Genomic DNA, 15,934 nt, shown 5'->3' on the forward strand with positions numbered 1-15,934 from the left:
ACTGCAACTGATGAGTACTGTGCAGACAGGGCACCCTACCTCCTTGTTACCTCTCTCCCTTGCACCTACTCTGCCCCACCCACTCCTCCTCCCTTGCATGATCCATAGAATAGACCAATATGTGTTTACCCACCACAGATTGTTTGGGTTGTGAAAAAGATGCCTGATATAATTTTCTATCTTTGAAGGCACATAGCTCTCAGAGGTTTCAAAGCTGAAAACCAGTCTGAGCTCACTGGAGCCAGTCAGGCATTTGTATACAGAAGGCTAAGTATGGCTTCTTGTCTGCAGGAAAGAGAAAATTTGGAGGAACTTTTGGAAGCCTTCAAAGTTTTTTTGACTGTTCTCTCTCTCTTGCAAAGCAATCTGGGTGCATTAAGTATAAATGAATGAGAAACATATGGATTAAATTTTATCTGTGATCACATATGAGTTTCAAGAATGATAAAGCATAAGGAATTCAGGGTTTAAGGAATCCAAAATACTTTGCAAGTTCTTCAGGACATCGCAGGCAACATTTGGCTCCTCCTTGTATCCAAATTTGAGGACTATTTGGTAGGGTGACAGACTTGCTCACTGCCCTCCCTGCCCACTCAAACTGCTAAGCCTCGGGAGGTATCTGTAGATAGGTTTTGTGTATATCTTGTTTTGCTGAGACTGATATAAAGAGATTGGGTTTCTAGGAAGGGCAAACTTTATGGGAAGACTCTTAACGTTTTTGAAACCCCCAATTAGAGGAGAGGAAAATTTGGCAAACCTGATTATTAACCATATCTTGCTTACAAATAATATTAGGTGTGTTTTATGTCTTACGATTGCTCATAATGTTAGTGTCATTGTCATGTTAATGATAATGGTAGCCATGTCCTGCATTTGTTTAGTGATTAAATTTACAAACAGGTACACATTACCTGTTAATACACATTACAGATGTATTTATAGGGATATACACTTACAACACACACAGAGTGTGTTGTGAAAAGCTACAAATAGGGAATTACAGAGTTAAGAGACGATGAAGGAAGGAGTACCTAACCCAGCATTGTGGTAGAAGTCAGGATTTATAGAAGGCTTCTCAGAGGAGATAACATTAAGTTTGATCTTATTTGTTTGTTTGTTTTTAAGACAGAGTCTTACCCTGTTGCCCAGGCTGGAGTGCAGTGGCGTGATCTTGGTTCACTGCAACCTCCGCTTCCTGGGTTCAAATGATTCTCCTGCCTCAGCCTCCCAAGGAGCTGGGACTATAGGTGCATGCCACCACACCCAGCTAATTTTTGTAATTTTAATAGAGACAGGATTTCACCATGTTGGCCAGGCTGGTCTCGGAACTCCTGATCTCTAATGATCTGCCTGCCTCGGTCTCTCAAAGTGCTGGGTTATGCATGTTTTTAAAAGAATATATATAAGTGGCCAGGCACAGTGGCTCGTGTTTATAATCCCAGCACTCTGGGAGGCTGAGGCCGGCAGATCGCTTGAGGTTAGGAATTCAAGACCAGACTGGCCAACATTGGTGAAACCCTGTCTCTACTAAAAATATAAAAATTAGGTAGGCATGGTGGCAGGTGCCTGTAATCCAGCTACTTGGGAGGCTGAACATGAGAATTACTTGAACCCTGGAGGGAGGTTGCAGTGAGCCAAGATCATGCCAGTGTACTCCAGCTGGATGATAGAGCGAGATTCAGCCTACAACAACAAAAAAAAGTATGTGGAAGTTAGCCAGGGGAAGGCGATAGGGAGTGCCCACTAATCAGAGAGAGAGAGGAATTTATGAACACTAAGAGATGAGAGAGCAAATGACATACTTGGGAAATTTTGAGTTGTTCACTTAGTCTGGGGCCTAGCTTGTGATGGGCTTGTGCAATAAAAAATGATGGAGGCAGAGGGTTGGTAAATGATAACATAGGGGATTACATAAGACAAATAGGTAAAAGCCAGATCAGACAGTCTCGTATGTCGTGCCAAGATTCTCTAGGACTTTAGTAAGGGAAATGATAGAATTAGGTTTGTATATTAGAAAGATCACTGTGGTGAAGATATGGAAGATTCTCTGAGTGAGGATTAAGAGAGTACAGGATGGAGGACACTGTTTGGGTCAGGGAAACCAGTTTAATCTAGTTTCATCACCGTTGTAATAATCCAAGCAAAAAATGAAGGGTTAGATGAATATCATGACAGTAGGTGGAAACAAGAAGACTTATGTTTGAGAAATATTTGACAGAGGACTATGACCTCTTGTGGGGCAGATGAGAGTCATGAATGATCAGGAAATCATGAATGGTATCCTGAGACAGAGATACGTCCAACATGTCCAAAATGTAATGTGATGTCCTACATCCCAGAGCTAAAGATTGAGACATGTGGATCAGCCATCCAGGTCAAAGGTCCCGTGTGGAGCTCAGGTGCAAGGCTTGAGTGTGGGATAAAAATTCTCATTGCACACACAGGACTGGATGAGCTGACCCTAAGAGATGTAGGGAGTGAAATGAACATGGGGAAGAATCCAGGAGGGAAGAGAAGGAAGATCCTACCAAAGAGACAGCTAAAAATGCATAGAGGTTGAACCTTCACCCAGCTCTTTGGACACTAAACTTTTCCACTGTCTCAAAAAAAGGAGCAGAATTAAACCATCTGTGGCTTAACATGCCTTGAGAGTATACTGTGTCCTAGGATCTTTATATACATTACCCCATCTAGGACTTAAACAGAGCTCTGTGGTCAATGAGATGATCTCAATTGACAGATAAAGAAACTGAGTCTCAGGTCAGCAAATGACCTGACCAGAATTACCCAAGTTTGCCTGACTCCTAAGTCTGTGCTCATGTTACTAAACCATGTTTCCTGCCTTTAAGATAAAATATGGCTCCTCACTATGTCATAGGAGAAGCAGACATTAACAGAACATTACAATTCAGTCTGAGAAACGTAGAAATAAAGGTGAATGCTGAGAGCCCCCATTCATAAACAAAATTCTCTATGCTTTTTTTTTGTACCATGTGGTGATTTGGGAGTTGGCTGGATTGTGTATAAATGTTTTCTCTCTAGTAAGACGATAGCACGGTCCATTTGGAGGGAGAGATGAGCCACCACGGAAATACCCGGTCCCACACATGCCTGTGGCTACCCTCTAAAATTCCCAACCTGGCTGGAGGCGCTCAAAACAAAACCTCCTGTTCCCTCCCAGGACGACTGGCGCCTGGAGCCTGCCTCCTGCGCCTGCTAGAAGCTTAGGCCAGCCTCGGAGTGATGGCATTGGGGGGAGGCAGAACAAACGGAGCTGGAGCAGCTCCCCGCTCTGAGCTCAGTCATCTCTCCCAGAAGAGGTGTGAGCAGGCTTCTGGGCTTTGTCACCACAGGAGAACTCAGCTGACAGGCACATTGCCTTAGATGAAACTAAGCCAGTGGCATGCGCTCATGGAGCCAGCTTGGGCACAGACACAAAGAGAGGCAGAAGCACATAGAAAGAGGCTTCTAATCTCAGCTTAGCTTCATCATTTCTGATCTTTATGATCCTGGGCAATTTGCTTACCTTCTTCGTGCCTGTGTCTTCAACTATAATATGGGCTGAGCGTGTTTGACTCTATGTAGACTGTCAGGGTAACTCTAAGTCTGAATGCAAATATACACCTACAAATCACTTGATACCTGAGTTATGCCCCAGCCCATACTGAATTCCAAGTCCCTGTAGATTATAAACTTCAGGAGGACAGGGAATACATCACTTATTGGCTCTGGCATCTATCTTTCTATATCTTTTCATGTTTAAAATGGTAATTTGAACTCGTGTATACAATAAATATTTACAAAATACTTAATTAATCATGTAAGATATTTTAGATAGTAGCTACTAAATGCAACTGATGAAGCTGACAGTCAGAAAAACCCACAATAATCTTGGCTACAGGTTATGGAACAAAACAAGTACTAGAGATACTACTAATAATAAAGCAAAGTGAGTACTTTGAGAAGCCCCAGGAGTTAGCCCAAGACAATCCCATGAAGCCCCCACCATGTGAGGGCAGAGTCTGTGTTGAAATAGCTAGCTGAAGAGTTCTGATTGACCAGCTGGGTTAGAATGACTCAACTTCATGCAGTCTTAGAAAACCTCAAAGACAAAAGAGATATTAAGCATTTCTAGTCCAATCAATTGATTTTATAGCTGAGGGGAGTTAGTTATAGAGAGGGAAATAAGTTGTTGGATCATAATTTGGATCCTGAAATCCCTTCTCTTCTATTTACTAGCTATTTGACCTCCTACAGCTTATATTTCCTCATGTGTGAAATATATACAATAATAGGACCTCTCTCATTGGGTTGTCATGAGTATTAAATGTGAAGAACATGGAAGAGTCTGTGGAACATGAAAAATGCAAATAACTGACTATTTTATTACTTCTATATGATTTATTATAATTATCAACAGTAGGGTCTGTTGATGCAAAACTATACCCATCCTTCAAACCATGTGATCTTTTATTTAAAGTAAATGCAGAACTCTATATGGACCCCCCCCCCCAAAATTAAAATGTGTGCACAGCTTCATGACTCTGAGCCTTGTCTTACAGCTATTTCTGCCTGGGCTGCCCTCCCTGTCTGCCCAAGCAAGTATGTCCTCCCAGTTCAAGGCCTTGCTTCAAAGTGGCCACCTCTGTGAAATGCTCACTCTTTTCCCAGGCAGTGAGTTATTCCTTTCTTTGGGCTCCTACCACACTCCTCTTTTACCTTTTTTGTAGCACTTGGTATGTTTTTTTATTTTTTATTTCTACCTGGCTGCCCTGTCAGATTAGGAACTTTTTGAGGAAAGGGACTATGCCACCTTATTATTAGTAGTAGTATTTTGCCTTAGTTTTACAGCCTTATTGAGCTCAATAGTATACAACCAAATGTTTTTATTTGTTGTTTTTGAAGTCTTTATAATGATATTTATATCAAGCACAAAGAGTACACCAAATGTCTAAGCATAGTTTAAACAAAATACCAAAATGAACACCAGTATTCCCACCACCAAGCTTATGAAAGAGAATACTTGCAATACCTTTTACATGTAAGTTTTTAACTATATAAGTAAATAAATGTTATCTGTTTTCTTAATTTTGCTTAGTGTTCTAGCTCTTTAAGGTAATTTTGAATCTTGATTTGAACATGTCCCATAATAAGCTATTCTTCCAAGTGTTAGCATCTGAGAATATGATAAGCTTTTCTTCTATATCATCTCCTACTCCATTATAAAGTATATTGACTGAAATAACACCAAGGAGGAATCTAGTGACCCCCGTACATGGTTTTGATTACTGTTGCCTATGGTTGTTCAGCCAGTCATGTGACAATTCCATCATATAAGCCTCATTTCAAGGAGAGCTAAGATTTATTTGGTGTTTAACATATATAATAAACCATTTATACGTGGCAGCTTACTTAATCTTCACAAAAGTCCTCCAGCATTCATGTCGTTCCTCCCATTCTGGAGTTGAGGAAACTTAAGGCTCAGAAAGGCTACCTTGCATAAGATCACCTGGCTGAGAATTTGGCAGAGTCAGGACTAGAATCACAATGGATCTTTGTCCCAACTCATGCTTTCTCCTCTGTTGTTCGCTGGTATATCAGGAAAGACTTATTGAAACTTTTTAGAAATGAAGATGCCCTAACCTACTTGTCATGAAGGCCAGGAGGTTATGTTCAGTTTGAGTAAATCTATGTTGGCTCTAATGGCCCTTGCTTTATGCTCTTCAAAGACAGATGAAAGACTCAAAAAAGTAATTGTAGCCTAAAAATAAGACCATAACTTGGCAGAGACAAATATATAGAGCCTGATGCCTGACTGCTTTTAGCTTTTGTAACGCTGGGCATGTTATTTACTTCTCTGCCTCAGTTTACATATCTGTACAATAGGAATAATAACAGAATTTTCCCTTAGCGTTATTGTGAAGATTAAGTGATTTAATACCTGTAATATGCTTAGAATCAGGCCTTTACTAAGTAAACAGTAAGTGTTACCTATTGTTGTTGCTGCCAACACCACCGTTATTACTGGGAAGTCAGTATCCTGTAAGGACACCTGTCATCAGTGTTGTACAATGAGCTTCCCTTTGGTCATGGAGCAGCCTCCAGGCCAAGATAGCAATCAGCATGGAAGGAGCTTTCACAAAAAGATTTTTAAATATTTAGGTTTGTTGCAAAGAATTAAACAACACATAAGTACACAAATGTGCATTCTCTTTCTCTCTCAAAACACGCTATTCCTAGATTCTTCTAAGAACACAGGGTTGAGAGTGATTAGAAGTACTCTTTGTTTCATTGCTTTACACAGCATGTCTGAAGAGAAGCATGTGATATTCCAGATGAGTGGGGACAAACAGAGATCAACTCAAAACTTTCTCCCTGAACAGAGCCAAGCAAACCCATCCTCTGACATTTCTGAGCAGCAAAGCCGTAATCTTCTAATGAAGTCTTGCTGCAGCTGATGTCCCAAATTGTGAGACAGGGGGTAGGAAGGAGGGAGATGACGTGTATCCTTCCTAAGCAATGTATGTATACAAGTAAAGAGCATTATCATAGAGTTTGAGATCAACATCTGCCTCAGTTCAGATCCCACTGTGGTCATTCATGTACTCACCATGGACAACTTACACAACCACTCGGGGACAAATCTGTCAAATTGGGCCAGGAGTTCTGGAAGCAAGAGGGTGTGGACACAGAAAGAGATGACTTGGCTTTGGCTGTACCTGTGCAAGCCATGGGCTCTGCCTTTGCAAACCCTGGGTCCTAAGTGGGCACAAACGGAGTGAATGAATATGGACTGCCTCATTCACCCCAAAGAAGCTCTGGGACTTAGAATAATAAACTTCTAGAATTGGCATGTGATAAAATTTTCTCAGGGCAAAGAAAGGCAGAGTGGTGAAAAAAGTACCAGTTAGTATGTGCTCCTTGTGGCTGGAACATTCTCCATAGCTTACTCGTGCATTCTCTCTCTCATATACACACCACACTTACACTCACCTACCCGCATAATTTCCATGCATGTTTTACATATTAATTCATATGTCATTTCCTCGGAGAAGCATTCTCTGTCACCTAGACTGAATTAGACATCTCACTTGTGTGCTTGCATAATACCTTTTGGCTTTCCCTTATTTACTTCTCACAGTTGGTAATTACATATTCGTGTAATGATTTGATTAATGTTTGTCTTAGGGTAGCCAATTGTTTCAGTTTGGCTGAGACTGAGGGGTTTTCTAGAAGGCAAGACTTTCAGTGCTGAAACTGGGAGAGTCCTGGCCAAACCTGTGTAATTGGTCACCCTGGTCTGCTTCCCTCTCAAGACTGGTTGCTTTATGAGGACAGGGACTGTGCTCTTGTTTACCATTTATCTCTGTGCTTGGCACAGACCTAGACTAGAAACTCAGGAACCATCTATTGAACCAGTAAAGAAATGAATGTATATGTTAATGTAAGCTGAACTTACTTTTCTTGTGAAAGCCTATCTTTTTTCTCCCTGAGATTATTCTTCCTATTTTAGAAATTAAAATGCTCATTATGAAAATTTGTCCTAATTTGACAAAATTTAAATTTGACAATGTTACACTGTTTTTGTTTTTGCCTTCCTTCACCTCCTTCCCATTTTGGGGTTGGGAATCCTACTGATTTGAGGAATTGCTAGTTTAGTAAAAAGAGAACCAGGGTAGCTGAGATCAAGACAATTAAATAAGGTCTGTCCCCATGCTAAAATGCTGGTCATAACTTCTGTATCCTCCGGGCCTAGCACATTACCAAGCACATAGTAAGGGCTGAGTAAATATTTGTGAAATATATAAATGAATGGATTATCTGCCCAGCCTCAAAACCTGCTGGAATACACCTTGTATACCTAACTCCCTTTTCTTCCCTACCCTCTAGCAAAACATTTCTGTGACCATAAATGTGACTTCAACATTCCTTACTGCTGAATACATGAGAAGCACATTCCATTGCAGATGAGTGAACACATGGTCTATCCCCACCTGTTCTAGTTCATCTCTTTATATAGTTTCCTTACAGTTGAAGGGGCTGCTATGGTCTGTTACAGAAAAGGAAAGAAAAAAAAAACGTTGCACTATCTTGATTACTGAGAGCACCTTTCTTACTGACATGGCTTTGTTCAAGCCCTTCCCTCTACTTGAAATGCTTGTTTCACTTCATCTACCAAAATCCCACTAGTCTTTTCAAACTTAGCTTATGTCCTGTTCTCAAACAAGCCACTGCTGTACCATTCCACTTGTCAAAAATAAAATGAGAACAAGTTAGGGAAATTTGGAAGCTTACTATCTAACAAAAAGTACAGCTTGCCCTCAGCAAGACTTCAAATGGTAAGAGGCTCACCTTATGTCAGTTACAGTACAGTTTATGAAGCATTAAGGAGAAAATATTTTGACCTTTTTAGTAATTGGCTATTACATGTTAACATTTTTTTTTTTTTAGGGCAAATACGACTGTTAAACTGATTTGTCTATAGCTGATTGATTTAATTTCCCTGAATCATGCTGACAAGGACCTAAAGCTTAAGTTTTAATTTCATCAAATCATGCTGACAGGGACATAAAACTTATGTTTTGTGCTTTGTTTATGATTAGAACTAGCAACTCAGGGAAAGCAGAATGACTTAAGTTTCACCACTTGACTCTGGGCAGTTGGCCTTGGGGTATATAGTTAAACTATGGCTTCTGTCTTTGTATAACCTTTAGCACATTCCTCACCCCCTGTGCCCATCCATAATATTCTGTATTTTGTCTTTGCCATCTCATGGGCCGTGCCATATTCTATTTGTCTATTTATTTGTATAGTTCCTCCACTAGATGGGAGTTTCTTGAAGGTAAAAACTCTTATTCATCTTTCCCAGTGGGAAGAGGATTGCTATTAGGTAGCAGTACATGTTTGTAAAAGAAAAAAACTATATAAGTTATTATTATCTCTCACATGCTAAGTTGCAGACAAATATGAAGCCTTAGTGACAAACAACAGTAGACATTTATTTTTGCTCACAAGTCTATTGGTTGGCTAGGTGATTCTGATGAGCTGGGCTAGTCAATGCTGGTCACCTAGGAAGATTTGCTGGTGTTGCCTGCATTCTTTCATATATCTGGGACAATACCTGAGACAGTGGAACAGACTCAGCTCTGTTGCACATCTCTTGTCACCCAGCATCTTTGTCAGGGCATGTTCTTGTGGCCAAGTTTGAAGAGTGAAAGACAGCATAGAAGCACATAGGCCTCTTGAGGCCTAGGCTTAGAAAACTGGCCCAGTGTCACATCTACTGCATTCTCTTGGCAAAACAAGTCACAACACTGGCATAGATTGATGAGGTAGGGAGAGAGACCCACCTCCCAAGGTGAGGAGCTGCAAAGTCTCATTGCAAATGGTGTTGACCCAGGAAGAATGGAGAATGGGGACCACTTTTGCAATCTCTGCCATAGCGAGGGAGCCAGCAAGGAAACATCTTATCAGTTTCTTTCCAAAATGATCATTTTTATTACCTTGACATTTAAATGAATTATCAGGAAAGTTTCTTAAAAAAGGAGCCATGGCCTTTCTTTGGAGAGAGCGACTTCCCCACCATAAAAGTCATTCAGTATGAAGCCGAATTCCATGGTCATAGAAATATTAGTTAGGAGGAGAACTCTCCCCCTGCCCCTGAAAGACAGTATTTTCATGTTATTTTCTGTCTTTCTTTTCAGATCAGCAAAGACCCGATTTTTGTACCAGGGGTCTGGGGGCCTTATTTCTCAGCCATGGTACCTGGGTTCTGGCTGAATGAAGGTGGTCAGAGCGTTACTGGAAAATTGGTAAGTTGACACTTTCTCACTAGGGTCATGGATAATTTTATGTCATTGATGAGTCCATTTTGTTACATGGCCCATATACCCAGTATCTGGAGGATTTGCAGACCCCTGAGTCAGGGTTAACATCCTCTTAGTGCACAGCCTAACCTGTTATACAGGTGCAGCATGTGTGAGGCAGTGATAACCAGCCCTTCTCACCTGATTTTTCCTCACACCAATCCATTTTTCTCAGGATGATGAGAGTGATACTCTATTTTGTGAAAATGGCATGTTAGTCCCCAGCCCATATCCTTGAATTTTCCCTGTAGCCCTCGAGACGTGGCTCAGATAATCTTCTGGCTACATTATACACTTCATGGTCTATCCCCTCCAGTCCCACACATGAGCATGTTATTTACACTAGATTGCCTTCCTCACAGCTTCTCCATACCTCCTGCCATTTCACTTCTCTGCCCCTTTATACATGCTTCTTTCCCTGCTTGGGGAGTTCTTTACCACCTCAATAATTTTACTTGTCCTGTAAGATCCAACTCCAGCTCTTAGCATGTTCTATTATTCTTATTGGTTACTAATCCTCTTTCTAGAACACTCAGCTCCTTAAAGACAAGGACTCTGCTGGGCACGGTGGCTTATGCCTTTAATCCCAGCACTTTGGGAGGCCAGGGTGGGTGGATCACCTGAGGTCTGGGTTCAAGACCAGCCTGGCAAACACGGTGAAACCACATCTCTACTAAAAATACAGAAATTAGCCAGGCATGATGGTGGGCACCTGTAATCTCAGCTACTGGGGAGGCAGAGACAGGAGAATCACTTGAACCCAAGAGGCATAGGTTGCAGTGAACTGACTTCTTCCTGGTTTAGTCTTGGGAAGGTGTATGTGTCCAGCAATTTATCCATTCATTCTAGATTTTCTAGTTTATTTGCATAGAGGCGTTTGTAGCATTCTCTGATGGCAGTTTGTATCTCTGGGTCAGTGGTGATATCCCCTTTATCATTTTTGTGTCTATTTGATTCTTCTCTCTTTTCTTCTTTATTAGTCTAGCTATCTCTGTATTTTGTTAATTTTTTTAAAGAAAAAAACCAGCTTCTGGATTCATTGATTTTTTTGAAGTGTTTTTTATGTCTTTATTTCCTTCAGTTCTGCTCTTATCTTAGTTTGCCTTCTGCTAGCTACTGGATTTGTTTGCTCTTGCTTCTCTAGCTCTTTTAATTGTGATGTTAGGGTGTCAATTTGAGATCTTTCTAGCTTTCTGATGTGGGCATTTAGTGCTATAAATTTTCCTCTTAATACTGCTTTAGCTGTGTCTCAGAGATTCTGATATGTGGTCTCTTTGTTCTCACTGGTTTCCAAGAACTTCCTTATTTCTGCCTTAATTTTATCTACTCAGGAGTCATTCAGGTGCAGATTGTTCAATTTTTATGTAGTTATGTGATTTTGAGTTAGTTTCTTAATACTGAGTTCTAATTTGATTGCACTGTGTTCTGAGAGACTGTTTGTTAAGATTTCACTTCTTTTGCATTTGTTGAGGAGTGTTTTACTTCCAATTATGTGATTGATTTTAGAATAAGTGCCATGCAGCACTGAGAACAAGGTAGTATGATGATTTGGGGTGGAGAGTTCTGTAGATGTTTGATAGGTCTGCTTAATTCAGAGCTTAGTTCAAGTCCTGAATATTTTTGTTAATTTTCTATATTGTTGGTCTGTCTAATATTGACAGTGGGTGTTAAAGTCTCCCACAATTATTGTTTGGGAGTCTCAGTCTCTTTGTAGTCTCTGAGAACTTGTTTTTTGAATCTGGGTTTTTCTGTATTGGGTACATATATATTTAGGATAGTTAGCTCTTCTTGTGGAATTCATCCCTTTATAATTATGTCATGCCCTTCTTTCTCTTTTTTGATCTTTGTTGGTTTAAAGTCGGTTTTGTCAGAGACTGAGTTTGAAACCCCTACTTTTTTTTTTGCTTTCCATTTTCTTGGTAAATTTTCCTCTGTCCTTTTATTTTGCACCTATGTGTGTCTTTGCATGTGAGATGAATCTCCTGAATACAGCACATTGATAGGTCTTGACTCTATCTAGTTTGCCGGTCTGTGTCTTTTAATTGGGTCATTTAGCCCATTTACACTTAAGGATGATATTGTTATATATGAATTTGATCCTGTCATCATGATGTTATCTGATTATTTTGCACACAAGTTAATGCAGTTTCTTCACAGTGTCATTGATCTTCATGTTTTGGTGTATTTTTGCAGTGGCTGGTACCGGTTTTTCCTTTCCATATTTAGTGCTTCCTATAAGAGCTCTGGCAAGACAGGCCAGGTGGTGACAAAATCTCTTAGCATTTGCTTGTCTGGAATGAATTTTATTTCTCCTTCACTTATCAAGCTTAACTTGGCTGGATATGAAATTCGGTTGAAAATTATTTACCAATGTTGAATACTGGCCCTCACTCTCTTCTGGCTTGTGGGGTTTCTGCAGAGAAATGTGCTGTTAGTCTGATGGCCTTCCCTTTGTAGGTGATCTGGCCTTTCTCTCTGGCTGCCCTTGACATTTTTTTCTTCATTTCTATCTTAGAGAATCTGAGGATTATGTGTCTTGGGGTGAATCTTCTCTTAGAGTATCTTAGTGGTGTTCTCTGTATTTCCTGAATTTGAATGTCGGCCTGTCTTACTAGGTTGGGAAAGTTCTCCTGGATAATGTCCTGAAGTGTGTTTTCCAACTTGGTTCTATTCTCCCTATCTCTTTCAGGTATTCCAATCAATTATAAGTTTGGTCTTTTTACATCATTTCATATTTCTCAGAGGTTTTCATTCCTTTTTATTCTTTTTTCTCTAATAACTGTTTGCATGCCTCATTTCAGCAAGATGGTCTTCAAATTATGATCAACATTTCTTCTGCTTGGTCCATTCAGCTATCAATACTTGTGTATGCTTCACACAGTTCTCATGTTGTGTTTTTCAGCTCCACCAGGTCATTTGTGTTCCTCTCTAAACAGGTTATTATAGTTAGCAGCTTCTGTAACCTATTATCAAGGTTCTTAGTTTCTTTGCATTGGGTTAGCACATGCTCCTTTAGGTCCGTGGAGTTTGTTACTACCCACCTTCTGAAGCCTACTTCTGTCAACTTGTCCATCGCATCCTCTGTCCAGTTCTGCGCCCTTGCTGGAGAGGCATTGTGATCATTTGGAGAACAGGCACTCTGGCCTTTTGGGTTTTCAGTGTTTTTTTGTTGATTCTTTCTCATCTTCATGAGTTTGTCTCGTTTCAATCTTTGAGGCTGCTGACCCTTGGATGGGATTTTTGTGGGGACTCTTTTTTTGTTGATGCTTTTGTTCCTTTCTGTTTGTTTTTCTTTTAATGGTCAGATCTTTCTTCTGTAGGGTTGCTGTGATTTGCTGAGGGTTCCCTTCAGGCCCTGTTGATGTGGTTCACTCCTGTGCCTGGAAATGTTACTCAAGGAGTCTGGAGAATGGCAAAGATGGATGCCTGCTCCTTCCTCTGGGATCTCTGACCTTGAGGGGCACTGACCTGATGCCAGTAGGAACACTCCTGTATAGGGTGTCTGACAACCCCTGTTAAAGTGTCTCACCCAGTGGTGCACTAGGGGAGCAGGATCCCCATTTAACAGGCACTTTGAGTGTCCTTTGGTGGGGGGGGTGTACTTCATTGGGGGTGGAGCCCACTTGTCTGAGCTGCCCAGATTCCTCAGAACTAGCAGGAGAAAAGACTAAGTTTGCAGAGACTGTGGCCACCCCTCCTGCTAGGGGCTCAGGCCCAGGGAGATCAGAGTTCTGGCTGGAGTTGTTGGAGTTCCTGCGGGGAGGCCCCACCCAGTAAGGAGGGATGGGTCAGGATCAGGCCTGAGGAGGCACTCTGGCGGCAGTCTGCCACAGCTGGTATGTTGGGCTGTGGAGAATACCTCTTGGGACCAAGCCATCCAGCCTCCCTGGCTCCAGGAGGGGAAAAGCATGGCCTGGAGCTATAGAGATGGCTGCTACCCTTCCCCCACCCTGGGAACTTAGTGTGTTTGCAGCTATCAGTTCCATTGTTGGCTCCCTGCCCCAAGGAGCTCAAATGGCTTAGATAGCAGGCAGCCACAGCTGTGGTGCTGGCCACCTCTCAGGAGCTCAGCAGGCTTAAGCAGATTCTAGCTGAGTGGTTGTTGGGAATCTGTGTGGCTCCGTGGTTGGGAACCCTAGGCCCTGGTGGCATGGGCTCATGAGTGGGATCTTCCGATCCGTGTGTTTCACATTTCCCTAGAAAAAGCATGGTTTCTCAGGCTGGATAGCACATTCACTCACTGCTTCCCTTAGCCGGGTACTGTGGACTCTCCTGACCCGTGTGGCTCTCAGGTTGGCCACTACACCACACAGCTCTTCCTTCCTCTCTATGTGTCACACCAGCCAACTAGTCAGTTCTGATGACAGAATCTGGATACATCCGTTGCTGCTGCAGGATTCGCAAGCTGTTATGGTTCTTTTTGATGTGAGCCTCCGACTGCTGCTGCTTCTAGTGGGCCATTTTGGCCCCTCCCCCTCCCCCAGCTGTTCCTGGACAACTTTTAAGTTAAATATTCTTTCTCTTTTTGTGGCACATTGAGGACCCATGACTGAAATATAGCCCTTTTAAACCTCCGATCATAGTATAATCACCCTTAGGAGACCCAGAACTCATAGACGACACAAGCCAGAAGCTTTTTGTAATAAGGAAAATGATCCAGTAAACCAATTATTTGTGCAGAATGCATTGGTCATGAACCTGTCCATCAGTAGGTTTTCAGAGACTTGATATACACATCGAACATCCCTATCAGTCAGAAATATTTTCCCCAGCATTTGGCTCAAAGTTTCCTCCACTGCCATGTATATAATCCATTTTATTCCAAATGTTATGACATATCTTTGTGGACAAAAATTGGTTTTACCTATTTCATAAGCCTGAATTTAAATAAAAAATGGGACCTCTTCATTGCTATCACCAACAAATCATAATATTCCGCTGTGGTTTTTGACAGCAGTCATGGGAATTGTTAGCTTTTATCTGTTTCATTAGTATTGCACCATCAACCTGTCAAGCTTCATTCGGAGCTCCATTTTGGGCAACGTAGTTTCATTGGACATAGGCATGCGACTTGATTGATTCATAGGTTACAGAGAGTGAAATCTTACGAAATCCAAAATCTAGCACAATGGAACAAAATTTGAATCAAGAACAAATTATATTGTCCATCATCAGTCCAAAGAGGACACGCAAAGAGAGAGATGCCAGTTATAAAACAGACAAAAAAATATTATTGTGATGGTAGTGTTAATTGTAATAATTGTAGCTTTCTGAATTTTTTTCTGTTAGAGGGATTTATACACATAATTCTGTTAAACTTTGAATGACGGCCATAATTACCATGCCTAATGTTATTTTGAAGACTTGTTTCCAATCTTAATTCTAAGAACTTTTCATGTATTATTTTATTAATACTCTCAAAAGTCCTATGACTATACCTATAGATACAGTCAGTATCTGTATTTTATACTTAGGTGAAGGTAGCAATCACAGCTGGAGAGACTCCTCACCCACCATTGATGGCTTTTTAATATGGTTTATTTACTACTCACCTTTCATTACCGTTGACTAATTCTTGTTTATTCTCTTGTAAATTATAGTCTCTGGTTTTAAACACATTGTTGTCACATAGGAAATGATAAGAGAAAGCTGCATCTTTTTTGTTCCTTGTTGCATATATACTTCTTTACTAAGCCACATCTGAGAGTGTCTGCTCCAGTAGTACATTGTTTATGGTATCAACAATGCCACACAGTCATACATACACCCACTAAAGCAGAAGTGATGGGAAATGAGAAAAGAGAGAAAAAAGAAGGTAAAGAAGATTAAAAAAAGAAAAGGAAAAGAAATGAAAAATATACATAAACCATAGATTTGAGAAAAAGATATTTCATCTCATTTTTACAATTAAATACAGATCTTCTATTACAAAGCAAGTATCTCATTCTAAGTATGTGAATAGATTGCTATTAAAAAGAAAAAACTACATCTGGTTATCCTCAGGATGAAGGAAAAGAAATAGGACAGGATCTTTTGATATTTTTTTGATATTTACTTCTTCTTAGAAA

At 40.7% G+C, this 15,934-nt stretch overlaps 1 protein-coding gene and 1 long non-coding RNA gene across 25 annotated transcripts in view; one reads left to right on the plus strand and one right to left on the minus strand.

The window, feature by feature from the left end:
* Window positions 1–15,934, plus strand: part of FGGY (FGGY carbohydrate kinase domain containing) — a 439,267-nt gene that overhangs the window by 279,404 nt on the left and 143,929 nt on the right. For 19 of the 23 annotated variants that reach the window (XR_008472954.2, XM_009001341.5, XM_002750883.5 and 16 more), the window contains one exon: window positions 9,705–9,812. The exons of the other annotated variants lie outside the window; for them this stretch is intronic. Coding sequence is in view for 18 of the 19 variants with exons in the window: in XM_009001341.5 (XP_008999589.2) it covers window positions 9,705–9,812 (108 nt within the window). In the remaining variant the exon portion in view is untranslated. The remainder of the gene's footprint in view (window positions 1–9,704; window positions 9,813–15,934) is intronic. 23 annotated transcript variants of the gene reach the window in all.
* LOC108592611 (uncharacterized) overlaps window positions 15,101–15,934 on the minus strand; it is a 62,680-nt gene continuing 61,846 nt past the window's right edge. For both annotated transcript variants that reach the window (XR_013520136.1, XR_013520135.1), the window contains one exon: window positions 15,101–15,636. This is a non-coding gene — a long non-coding RNA (uncharacterized LOC108592611). The remainder of the gene's footprint in view (window positions 15,637–15,934) is intronic.

This window comes from Callithrix jacchus, chromosome 7 (assembly GCF_049354715.1).
Source record: "Callithrix jacchus isolate 240 chromosome 7, calJac240_pri, whole genome shotgun sequence".
Classification (NCBI taxonomy): domain Eukaryota; kingdom Metazoa; phylum Chordata; class Mammalia; order Primates; family Cebidae; genus Callithrix; species Callithrix jacchus.